Raw genomic sequence first — 11529 nt, forward strand, 5'->3', positions numbered from 1 at the left:
CGGTCCCTAAGAGCAGGAAGAATCAGAGCAGGAGAGACGCCTGATGGGCAGCTTCTTGGGGAAGGCCTCCTGGAGGCTGGGCTCATCCCACAGACAGCCTCGGCTCCCCCGGCCGGGGCCTCTCTCACCAGGATCTTCTCACGCCCCTCTCATGTGTTCTGCAGTGGCCATGCCCCCTTCTCAGCCTCAGTTTCCCTTTCTGGTCTGGACAGGACATGACAGGACCAGAAGTTCTTCCACTGTGACAGGCTGGGTAGGCAGAGCACGCTGACCCAGACTAAGGTATGAAGAGAGAGACTTTATTTTTTTAAGATTTTTTTTTAAGGTTTTATTTATTTACTTGAGAGAGTGAACACGAGCAGAGAGAAAAGGCAGAGGGAGAGGGAGAAGCAGACTCCCCACTGAGCACGGAGCTCAATATGGGGCTCGATCCCAAGGCCCTGGGATTATGACCTGAGCCGAAGGCAGATGCTTAACCAACTGAGCTACCCAGTTCCCCACAAAAAGAGAGACTTGAATCTGGGCTCTTTCTGCTATGATTCCAGTCTAGAAAAGGAGGCAAGGGTCCCCTTTGTCCGTGTAGGGCCTCCCCTGGACTCAGAAAGCTCGGGGCTGGAGTAGTGAACACTGAAGCTGGAGGTCTCCAAATGGTCCAGGCAGAAATCAGGATTGCTGGAGCCCGGGATCGTGCATGCGTTTTAAATATCTGACTGCCTTCTTCACCCTGGTGTCCCTGGGGTCCGAACAGATGGGCTTGTCCTGGACACTTATAAGCCTACACGAGAAGGAGAGGGAGAAAGCCGTCAGCGGGTGTCAGGGCAAGAAGGACTTTCACAGCCCTGGGATCAGCCTTGCTCTGTAGCGACCTGGCCCCTGCGGCCCCCAAGAGAAGCAAGAAGTTGCCTGAAGTCACACAGCACCTCGGTGACAGATCCGGGACATCAGGTTTGTTGGCAGAGACTCTTGACTCCCAAGGCTCCTGACAGTCCCTCCTGGGGAGCCAGGACATTCTGTCCCTTACTTCAGCTGGCTCACTCCCACCGAAAGTCTAGGAATAGGGGTGCCCAGGAGGCACCCGGCTCAGGTCCAAGCCGTGGGAAGTGACCACAGTGGCCTCTGAGGGACAGTGTGTTGGGGGGCTGCCCTGTCTCTCGGGGCTTCTGGTTCCCCATCAATTAGAGAAGAGGTCAAACCTCACAGCTCGGGACCTTTGGGGTCTCACAGGGTGGGGTGCAGGAACCGCCAGGAGGAGCAGGGCTGGGGTGGGCTGCTCTCTCCTCTCCCCAGTGCCCCTTCTGCAGCCCTAGGGGCCACCTTCTCCCAGACTCAGCCCTAGGAGCAAGGATGGGGGGGTAGGGGAAGGGGGCTGGGCACACTTACACAATGGCTTCCTTGGGACACTCCCTTGAGGTCTTGTACCAGGCCTTGAGCCTTCTGAGAGGAATGGCTCCTTTGAAGTACTCTAGGCAGCACTCCCGGCCCACGTTGGTCCCTCGTGCTGTGGAGAAAGGAGGCAGGAGTAGATATGTCTGTGAGTGTCTGTGTGTGTGTGTGTGTGTGCATGTGTGTATGGACACATTTGTGTGTGAGGTCTCTCTGTGTGCTCTGGGGGGCCCTGAGTGTGTGTACGTGTGTGCACGCATGTCTCTGTGTTTGGGGGAGCCGTGCGTGTATACTGGTGGTGTGTAGGCGTAGCTGTGTGTGTCTGCATGTGTGTGCCTCTGTGTGTGCACACACTCCAATGCCAGCCGGGGAACCACCCAAGAATGTCCTCTGGGCCAGGCTCTGGGCTGCGCCTCTGCCTGCAGGAGCTCGTTCAGCCCTCACGGTGCACCCAGAGATAGGCTCCGCCACTACCGTGTTTCACGGATGATTACACGGGAGCCCTGGGCTCGAGGACACTTTCCCGGGCCTCAGCTTCCTTCTCTTGCACAAGAAAAAGTATCCAGCACTTGCAAATAGGCCAGCTGGTGATGTGTGGCTTTAATCAATGCCACGCTCAAGAGTTTTCTAAGAAGCCCCCAGCTGTCCTCTGGCCATCCCCCAGGGTATAACTAACTGGGTTGGACTAACTCAGAGAGCTAACTCGACCTGCGTTTTACAGAAGTGAGAGCCACGGGTGAAGGCTGGGGAGCTGTGGCCAAGCGGAGCGCTAGCCAGCTGTGTTCTTACATCGGCCGTCTTACTTTGGCCTTTCTCTTCCAGCTGTGGATAGACATCCCTCTATTCACGTGCTCCGGGAACCAGCGTTCCTGCTGTCGAGAAAGACCCGGGAGCAAAACAGATGCTAACCAGTGCTTCCGAGAATAGGTCATTTTCCACTGTCAAAATCCAACCAAGGTCATTGCCTCTCAGTCACTGCAGAGAGAGAAGGGCCAGCACTTTGCTCCTCACTGAGCCAATCCCAAGCTCTGGGGTGGCATCTTCCCCACACCCCCCTCCCCCTCATCCTCATGCCTCCCTCAAAATCCTACTACTGCCAGCCTCCCCCGTCCCTAGAGGAATCACCAGACTGTCCCTAATGCATAAATAGCGGTCATTGCGGCCATTATCTTGGTGCCCTGCCCCCTCCTGTCCCAGGCCACCTCTCCTTGGCTCTCACCTGCATGCATGACCTGCAGAGAAGCCCCCAGGAGGAGCGTGACTAGGAGCAGCATCTTCAAGGGGGTCATGGTGCTGCGAGCCCAGGAGAGGACCTGTGAGTGTGGGTTGTTCTGCTCAGGGGGAGGCGAGGATGGCAGCCAAGCATGGAGGTGACCTATTTAACCTCTTTGGGGGATCTGCCCCACCTCCTTCCCCCTCCCCCATACATCCTTCCCTACACCCGTGGAGTTCTGAAGATTTTGAGATGATTCAGCACAAGTCCAGTCCTGGAATGTTTGTGGCTTTCCAGAGAATGGGCACTCCGTTGGGGACAGAGGTGGGGTGTGTGTGTCTGGGGACCATGACAGTGACACACTTCTCCTTTCACAGGGACATTTCTTAGTTCCTCTATTAGCAGAACAGAAGAGCCTCCCCTACAGGGGGTTAGCCTCTGCCCGGAGGCCGGTGAGCCTCCTTCATGCTCTGTGTCCTGTACGGGTGACGGGGGGGTGGACAGCCGGGTGGGAGCCACTGGGGCAGCCTAGCCTGGGCCTGGAGGGGCTCCTGGGCTCCCGGCAGGCCTCCTGGGTTTGGGGGTATCAGCAGGTTGCATAGGCATGGGGGCAGCAGCTTCCCGGGGGTACCCCAGCTCCACTCATTCTGAGAAAGGCCTGAGGCCCAGACGACTTTGGTTGTGGGTGCTTCCCCAAGCTGGGCCTTGAACCACAGGAGACCAGAGCCTGGCAGGTTTTAATCATCATTTAGTCCAAATTGGCCCCCTATAGATTGGGAAGCCTAGCTCCCCAAATGGGGCCCCTCACCCCGGGCTGCAGAACAGAAGGCAAGGATTTGTGAGGGCCCAGTCTGCCATGGACACATGGTCAGGTTCCAGACTGAGCCCCGAACAGACTCTCCATGCACCATGGGCCACAGCATCCCTGCCTCGGGCCCCTCCGCAGCCACCAGAGAAAACGGCCAACAGTCTGCTTCGGGTTCCCCTGGGCCAAGTGGCAGGAGCCCCTTCCTGGGAGGAGAGTCCTGGGCCCACTTCCAGGTGGCAGCATCTCAGCAGGGTGACCCCAGGCCCCGCTCTGCTCTGTCCCTGAGTGACCAGGGGCTCAGATGACACCCGGGCCCACACCATGGGACACACGTGTTCCCCTCCCCACAGCCGGCTCTGTGTCAGCCTGACACCACTGTGGTATCTTATCAGCAGGGATGATAACGGCAGCAGGTGCTGTCTGTGGAAACCCAACCCACGGAGGGGGTGGGGTGGTGCTCGCTGCCACCTTGCCAGTCCTCGCAGGGCATCTGGGAGAAGAAGCCATGCATTGAACGAGGGTGCCGGAGTGCAAGACCAGTGCTCCTCCTCCTCCCCCCACCCCCACTCCCGGGCCACCTTGGCAGGCTGGGACCGCTGTGCATCCTGGTCGGGGGGTGGAGCAGGGGCATGCTCCCAGTCCATGGTAGGCCATCCCCTGAGCAGGGTCCCTCTGTCGCACCTTGTTGTGTGACTTTGGGCAGCTCACACATGCTCTCTAGGCTTCACATCATCACCCATCAAGGGACGTCTGGACCGTCCCAGGGGCTCCACCAAAACAGCCAATCTGAGCCAGCTGGGGTCCTCTCAGTGGATCTCACACCAGCTCTCCTCTGCTTCTCAGGGTCACGTCACCCGCTCCTCAAGCCACAGCCCGGGGGTGCTTTGTCCCCAGCTTGTCTGGCTGGGCCCTTCTTCCTGTCTCTGGGACAGGCTGCAATTTGCACGTGCACAGGGGTCCTCCTGCAAGTGTCATCTTTGGCACCAGCTTCCTGCACAAGGTGGGGACAACCTCCACCCGAAACAGAGGCGCACGGAGCAGGCTCCATCCCGCGGAGTCAGAGGAGGCCAGCCTGGGCTGGGGAAGGGATGCTGGTGCCCTCGGTGAGCCCGCCTGGGAGAAGGCCGCTTTGACCTGGAGAAGAGTCTGGGCTCGGAGGAAATGCAAACATCCCGAGGTGCTTGGGGAGGACCTGGGTCCCGGGAGGGGCAGAGGAGGTCTCTGCCGATGTTGCCACCTCATGGGTGGAGTGTCTCCTGACCCTCTCGTCCTCCATGCCCTCCGCCCAGTGGCTTCTCCACCGGCCCCAGGGGTCACGGAATGCTCTCCTGTGTTGGACAAGAGGGGACTGTAAGGATGATGATTAGCAACTTTACTAACAGTCAGACTGCCTTTTCCTGCTGGGGAAAGTCCCTGAAGGGGGTTTGAGTCCCCCTTGTTCTGCCGCAGACTCAGAACTTTTCTCCAGAAGGACCCAAATTCCCCTGTCCCTTCTAGGGAATTGGTTGTGACAGCAAGAGCAGAAGGTTCTGGACTAGCTCTGAGCTGGTGCGGGATGCTTGGCAAGGGAGGGAACAGAGGAGCAAACTTGCTGTGTCCAGGGCTGTGGTGGGAGAGGATCAGGGCCCAACCCTGACAGAGGAACGTGCATGTGAGATAAAGGGCTGTCAGACCCAGAGCAGGGAGAGGTTCCTTCTGGCTGAGAGACCTCGGAAGGCTTCCCGGAGGTGGTGGTCAGCGAACAGGACCTTGTGACTGGGAGATTCACACCAAGAGAAGGAGTGGTGGGAACTTCACAGAAGGGAAGCGCTTAGCATGGGCACAGAGGAGGGAATGTGCAGATAAATGAGAGAAGCAGTGCAGAACTCTGGTGGGGGACACGTTTCCGATGTGACAGGGAGACCGTAAACTCCGTGAGGACAGGGACACATCTGCCACCGTGTGTGTGTCCCTAGCATCTGCACACTGTGGGGCTTTCCATGAGGCTTGACCAAGACAGAGGGGACGGGACGAAGGACAAGGACAAGGAGCCCGAATCCGGGGAGAAGCACTGGAGTGCAGAGCCCACCTCTCCACCTCTCTTTGGAGGCAACACAGACCAGGGACATTTTTGAGGTGGTTTCCTTGCCAGGGGTTAACTGGTTCATTCCTCCTCAGGTCTCCCAGCTATGAAATGGGTTCCCAGGGACCTTCCAGATGGGATGTCCTGAGACTATGAGTCTGGGACTATGCTAAGGGCCTCAAGAGACCTTTACGGTGTTGTGCAGACTCTAGAGCTCAGAGGTCGGGCTGGGAAATCAGGAATGCTCCCTGGAGGAGGCAGTGGTGAGGCAGGTTCTACAGAGGGCAACAGGGGAGAGGGTGGTCAGAGGAAGGGAAAGGTCACGGGTGGGGAAACAGGCCAGATGCAAGCCTAGTAGGACCACGGAGTTAAAGGGGAATTGGACCAGAGTGGGAGAGAGAGGATGAGTGACTGCTTGTCTCAACACCTCTGACTCAAGCTGACCAGAAATGCCACCATGCGGTGGCCACCCTTGTTGCCCCGGGGCCAAGACCCTGGCCACAGGGAGTCCCTTAAGGACTAGAGAGAATCAACATTTCCCCCACCATTGCTTGAAGGGGGTCCGCCAGCCAGATTCTAGGTACCTCGCCCTGAAAGAGAGGGAGGAAGTTCTGCCCCCCCCCCCACCTCTGTTGTGGGCTGGGGCAGAATCAGCGATGGTACTGTCACAACCCCAAGAACTTAGCCCGAAGCCATGGAACTGCACATGACAGTCGTCCCTGAGGTGGCAGCCCACGTCAGCTGAGGCTCCAGGAGGAGAAGGACTTGCCGGGAGCGTCCCAGTGAAGATCTAGCATTTTGTCCACAGAAATCTGTCCTCTGACAGAGGAAGCTAGATTTGTCTTATCCTACCCATGGTGGCTAAGATTGGAAGGTCCCAGATGTTATCTGCAGTCCCCAATCCCAAAATACATCCCACTGCCCTGTCCCAAGGGCCTGATGGGTTCACTGATGGGTCAGCCTTCCCTGACAGGTCGTCAGTCTGCTTGAGTCCATGGGTCAGTAAAACAGGGGTATCCTTGCCATGGCTCTCCATCCCCTCCCATGGTCAATGGGAAAGACTTGTTCAAGCAGGCCGCCTGCATGTGTCTTGAACCAATCCCCTTGTCACCATCCACATGGCCAGCCATCTCCATCTCCCTGCTGGACCCCAGCCCCATGCTCATCTCCCAGCTCCCAGCCTTGCCACCAATCCACCCTCCTCTCTAAAGCCCCGAGGTCTTTCCAAAACACAAATCTGAGCAAGGTTTTCCCCTCCCTCAAAAATCCTTCCATACTTCCCCATCGTCCTTAGGACGAAGTCCGGATTCTCACTGTCCATTCCAGCCTCAACTTCTGCCTCCAGCCCCACCATCTTATCTCCTTTCTTTATTCTAGCCACATGGACCTTCTTTCAGTTCCTTGAAAATGCCAGGCTCTTTGTATAGTTCTTCCTCCTGTCTGGAACGCTCTCTCCTGCTCCCCCACACCCCACTTCCTTCCACTCCTACCCTCCTCAGATCACAGCTTAAACCCTCACTTTCTTCCTTCAGCCCTCGCCTTCCTCTGTGTCCTCACAGGTCCCTGGCTTCCCTCTCCTGCTCTCCTCACATTACGCTGCGATGCCTGGTTTGTTTGCGGGGTCTTAGGTGGAAGACTGTGAACTCCTTGAAAACAGGATCTCTTCTTTGTTCCAACTTGCAGCTCTAGGACTTAGCACCCAGTAGGTCCTCAATAAAATATGTTTATTGAATAGGTAAGTGGTGGATGGTCAGATGGACGGACGGATGGATGGACGGATGGACGGACCAATGGACGGACCAATGGATGAATGGATGGATGGATGGATGGATGAATGGATGGACGGATGGATGAACAGATGAATGGACAGATGGCTGGATGGATGAATATGCTGATGAATGAATGGATGGATGAAAGGACACTTACTAATTTCTGAACTACAGCTTGGGCACAGCTTACATTCTAACCCAGGGCCTCCTTCACTCCTGAACAAATTATTTTCTGTCAAGCGTGTCCCACCAGTGTCATGAGACACACATGAATTCTCCTGTCATGAATGAGGCAGAAGAGTCCAGCCAAGGCACTCACTGACTCTTGCCGCATCTAGTTTACAACCTCCTTGTGGGTTGTGGCCATTTCCTGCCTTCTGTCAAACCTGAATTTCTTTGACTGTGGCTTTGCTCTCATTCCTTCCTCATCCCAAGAGGTTCTCCTTCTCTCAGTTCCACGCCCACCTCCTAGCTCTTTGTGTTCTCCCTTCCCATGGCGCCCTCCCTCTGCTGACCACATGGGCTAGGGTCTCTGCTTCTGTAAAACCCTCTTTGACCCACCCCCTCAACACGCTGTCCTCCTATTTCTCCTTTTATTCATAACCAAACTTCTCCAATGTCTGGTCTGTACCTCCCACTACCATTTCCTCTCTGTTCGTGGGTGATTTAATTCTTAGCACTATGGCCCTCACATTCTGGAGAAGCCACTTTGTGGGTGCCTCTCAGCCACCCATGGCCCCTCTCTGAACTTCCCATCCCCTCACAAAGGGCAGTACGGGGCAGTGGTTACCCACAGATGCTCTGAAAGCATTCTCCACAGCCCTGGCTCCCAGTCCCTCTTCCACGGGTTCCTTACTGTGTGACCACGAACAACTCTATGATCCTCACTGTCCTCATCGGAAAAAATGAGCTTGTTGATAGACGCTCCCCCATGACAGTGCTGGGAAAATTAACTGAGATGATACGGGAAAACTTCCTGGTCTCCAGCTGGTTTGATGATCTCCTTGTCATCACTGGGAACCTTTTCTCTTTGTGACATTCCTCCCCATTGGAATTCGGGATAGGGCCTTCTGTGGGTTCCTCTTCTTGGTAACATTTCCAAGCTCTCACCCCAGGGCTGGGCGGGGTTCTTAGCAATTACCCCTATTAGTTTACTTTGTTCTCACAATAACCCAATGAATTATTATTGTCTACATTTTACAGATGAGGAAACTGGGGGCCAACCACAGTGGTTAAGAAACTGGTCCGAGGGTCCACAAGGCTAGCAAGTGGCTGAAGCGTGCGTGGGGCTCTGTCCTAGGGTTTGTTTGTGTCTCAAGCAACCCTCTCTCTCTCCTTTGACCTTGAGGTGAATGCTTCCTAAATCTCTCTCTTCCGCCCCTTTGGACCTCGCCCCATCCTCTGGCCTCCTCTTGAGCCTAGCCATTCTGGACTGTGGGCTCTTAAGAAGCAGAAATCTGTCCCTTTGTGGTTCACTCAGTTCAAGAAAAGAAAGGCAGCACCAAGTTCCTCTCAACCAGCCCCCCCCTTTTTTTTGGTTCTGGCTGGTGTCATTCTCCACCTCCCATGTGCCCCTCTGGTCTGAAATTGTACCCTTGACTCATCTCTCACCTGCAGGCCCCATGGTACATCAGGCAGAGACCCTGCCCAGCAATGTTTTCAGGTGGCACTCAGCGCCTTGACCCCCCTCCTCATTCGCACTGGCTGGGAACCAGACTCCTTCCCACACGGATAGTATTGACAACTTCCAGACCTATTTCCTCCTCTCTGGTCCTCCTGCATGCCTACCTCGGATGGGTCTTTCTCAAGGGCTGCTCTGACTACGTATAGCCTAAAAGAACCATCAGTGGTTCCCTAGTCCCTGAACCCTCTACTCAAAACTCTTCTGGCCAGACTTTAAGCCCTATCATCCCTCCAGACCAGTCTCACCTTGAGGATCGTGGTGCTCAGCTTCTGGGAACGTTGAAGGGTGCCCTCCCTGGGCGACTTGGTTTGCTATGTCCTCCTCTTTTCCGGATCACCCACCTCCCTGAGCCAAATTATATCCAGTTCTCATATAGGACATGCCATCAAAGATTAAACAGGGGGGGTCCCCAGGGAAGGGAGGGACTAGGAGCTATGATTCTTGGTCGGGTAACCCGGGTTTGAATTCAGCTCTGCCATTAATCAGTTGTGTGATGTGGAGCAAGTAACTTCTCTCCGAGCCTCAGTCTCCCCACCTGCGAAATGGAAACAATAACAGTAAAGTAGGTGAGCAGGCTTTGGTTCACATCCACCGCCTTCGGGCATATATCTGGCAAATAGTACCGTGTTCCCGACTTTAAATATCATCTATATGCCAAAGACTCCTAACTTTTTCTTGCAAGCTCCAGACTTGTATGTCAGCTGCCTCCTGAACACAACGAGCCAGCGTCTCAGAACCCCCAAGTCCAAAGCCAACTTCCCGATTCCCATCCGCCCCCACACGTGCTCCCCCCACCCCCACCCCCTTTCTTCCCCAGCCCTTCCTTCCCCGTTACTTGGGCCAGAAACCTGGGCACCATCCTAACACCTCTTCCTCTCCCCCACCCCCCTCCTTGCCACCATCTGTCAGCCCCTCTCCTGGCTCCGCTTCAGAATCCCTCTGGAGCCCACCATCCCGCCCCTGGATCCCGACACTGGCTCCTGGCGGAGTCCCTGCCTCCATCCTTGCGGGATATGCTCTATTCTCAGCACAGTCACCAGGGGAACGTGAACCTCCTGTGCTCACGCACCGCCTGGCTCTGCCCTACACCATGCAGGAAAGGCCAAAGAGCCTGGAGCAGCCTTGAGGCCCCGCCTGGCCGAGGGCGCTGTGGCCTCAGGCACGTCCACCGTGCCGGACATGCTCCCTCCCGAGGATGCTCCACAGACCGTTCTTTTAGCCTGGAATATTCTTTCCCCAGATACATGCATGACTCACTCCTTCACCTCCTTCCATCTCCGCTTAAATGTCACCTTTCAGTGAAGCCTACCCTATTTAAAACCGCAGCCCACCTCACCTCTTCTCGGCTCTATTTTCTCTTTTTGCGGCAGTCCTCCCCACCCAGCAATAACGACACCGTTGACATGCTTCTTCCACCCGCGGCTTGTTGCCCGTCTCCCCCTGACACCCCCACTGGAACGTTAAGTGCCACGGAACCAAGGCCCTGTCTTTCTTGTGCTTCACATCATCGTGGCACGTGGTAGGCCCCCAGTATACAGGGGCTGATTTCAGTGACTGGACAGCTAAAAGGCTGGTATTGTTCTCGAAGCAGAGTCCATGAACACTTCTCATGGATGGAGTCTCTCTTACCGGTGGGCTTGTCTCATCTCTCTCCCTCTCTCATGTCTGGGGCTCAGCTCCTCCCTCCCCCTCCTGGGGGCCCCGCCTCCGCCCTGTAAATCAATTACTTTCACTCACTGCTTAAGTCCAACTCTCTCTTTCCAGGGAGCCTTTGCCCCTGGGTCCAAGTATCTCACGGGCAGGTCTTTGGTTTCCAGATGGCACTGGGACAGTCCAGGCTGAACCACCAAGGGCCAGTTCAAGGCTCAACACTCATGGTGCGGTGATGGAACTTTCCTTTAGATATGAGAGGTCTGCCGCAGCCTGTTCCAAACCTGGCAGCCTGGAGGCGGGGGCGGGGAACTTCCTGACACACGGGACCTTCTCTTCTCCCAAGGAAGGTGTGTTCGATGCCAGGGTCAGCACCAAGATCCCAGCATCCTGGAAGCACGCATGACTAGAAAGGCACCTTTTCTAAGGAGCCTGGTGGATCTGGGTCCTTCAAGCAGCTGAAGATCTCCCCACTTTGTCGTCCAATCTCACAGCAAATAAGCCAGCCCGGGGCTGGGCTAATAGCATTCCCCCATTTGTGACATGACAGAGTCTTGCCTGGCTCGCGGCTCACTTGGGGGGAGCCCAGGGTGTGGAAGGGTGTGGCTGCTTCTGAGCAAGGTCCAGACCTGGGAAGCAAGTGCCTCTGGAGGCAAATGACTTCCTGCTCTCTTTCTAGAAAGAAGCAGGTGCCTTGGCAGCCCTCTGGGCCCAGGCCAGAACAGGCCAGGGCTTGCCCTTCCGCAGGCATGGGCTTTCTCCTCGATCCCACCTGGCTTAACACAGGTGCTCCCTTCTTCCTGCTCTGCCTGGGCTTTGTACAGCAATCGGGACTCGTTCCTTTTTTTTCCCCCAGTGAAATGAAAACTACCTAATCTAGCTCCAAAAATAATTTGATGTTTTTATTGGCATCAGGTTGACTCTAGAGACTTCTTGGGGAGCTGTTCTTCCTATCGATTC

General features: G+C 55.8%; 1 protein-coding gene across 2 annotated transcripts; it reads right to left on the reverse strand.

Annotated features, from left to right (window-relative positions):
- Nucleotides 1-392: 392 nt before the first annotated feature.
- On the reverse strand, nucleotides 393-11132 carry CCL17 (C-C motif chemokine ligand 17). Of its 2 annotated transcripts, XR_006816269.1 has the most exons (4): nucleotides 10657-11132; nucleotides 9165-9454; nucleotides 1381-1498; nucleotides 757-775 (listed from the first exon to the last, which is right to left on the reverse strand). XR_006816269.1 is itself a non-coding variant. In XM_045988560.1 (3 exons), the coding sequence occupies exons 1-3, from the start codon at nucleotides 2670-2672 to the stop codon at nucleotides 664-666; spliced, it is 300 nt and encodes a 99-aa protein (XP_045844516.1). In that variant the 5' UTR covers nucleotides 2673-2730; the 3' UTR covers nucleotides 393-663. The 2 variants fall into 2 exon arrangements, 1 of the variants encoding a protein (XP_045844516.1); XM_045988560.1 differs by lacking the exons at nucleotides 9165-9454; nucleotides 10657-11132 and adding an exon at nucleotides 2603-2730 and having other exon boundaries at nucleotides 393-775.
- Nucleotides 11133-11529: the final 397 nt, after the last annotated feature.

Source organism: Meles meles, chromosome 19 (genome assembly GCF_922984935.1).
Source record: "Meles meles chromosome 19, mMelMel3.1 paternal haplotype, whole genome shotgun sequence".
Lineage (NCBI taxonomy): Eukaryota > Metazoa > Chordata > Mammalia > Carnivora > Mustelidae > Meles > Meles meles.

Excerpts from the sequence above, each read along its gene's own strand:
- CCL17 (XM_045988560.1), bottom strand. The coding sequence starts at position 2,672 with ATGACCCCCTTGAAGATGCTGCTCCTAGTCACGCTCCTCCTGGGGGCT. Across the intron at positions 1,499-2,602 it reads TCTGCAGGTCATGCATGCAG|CACGAGGGACCAACGTGGGC; the intron begins GTGAGAGCCAAG and ends CTTTCTCCACAG. Across the intron at positions 776-1,380 it reads TGTCCCAAGGAAGCCATTGT|GCTTATAAGTGTCCAGGACA; the intron begins GTAAGTGTGCCC and ends CTTCTCGTGTAG.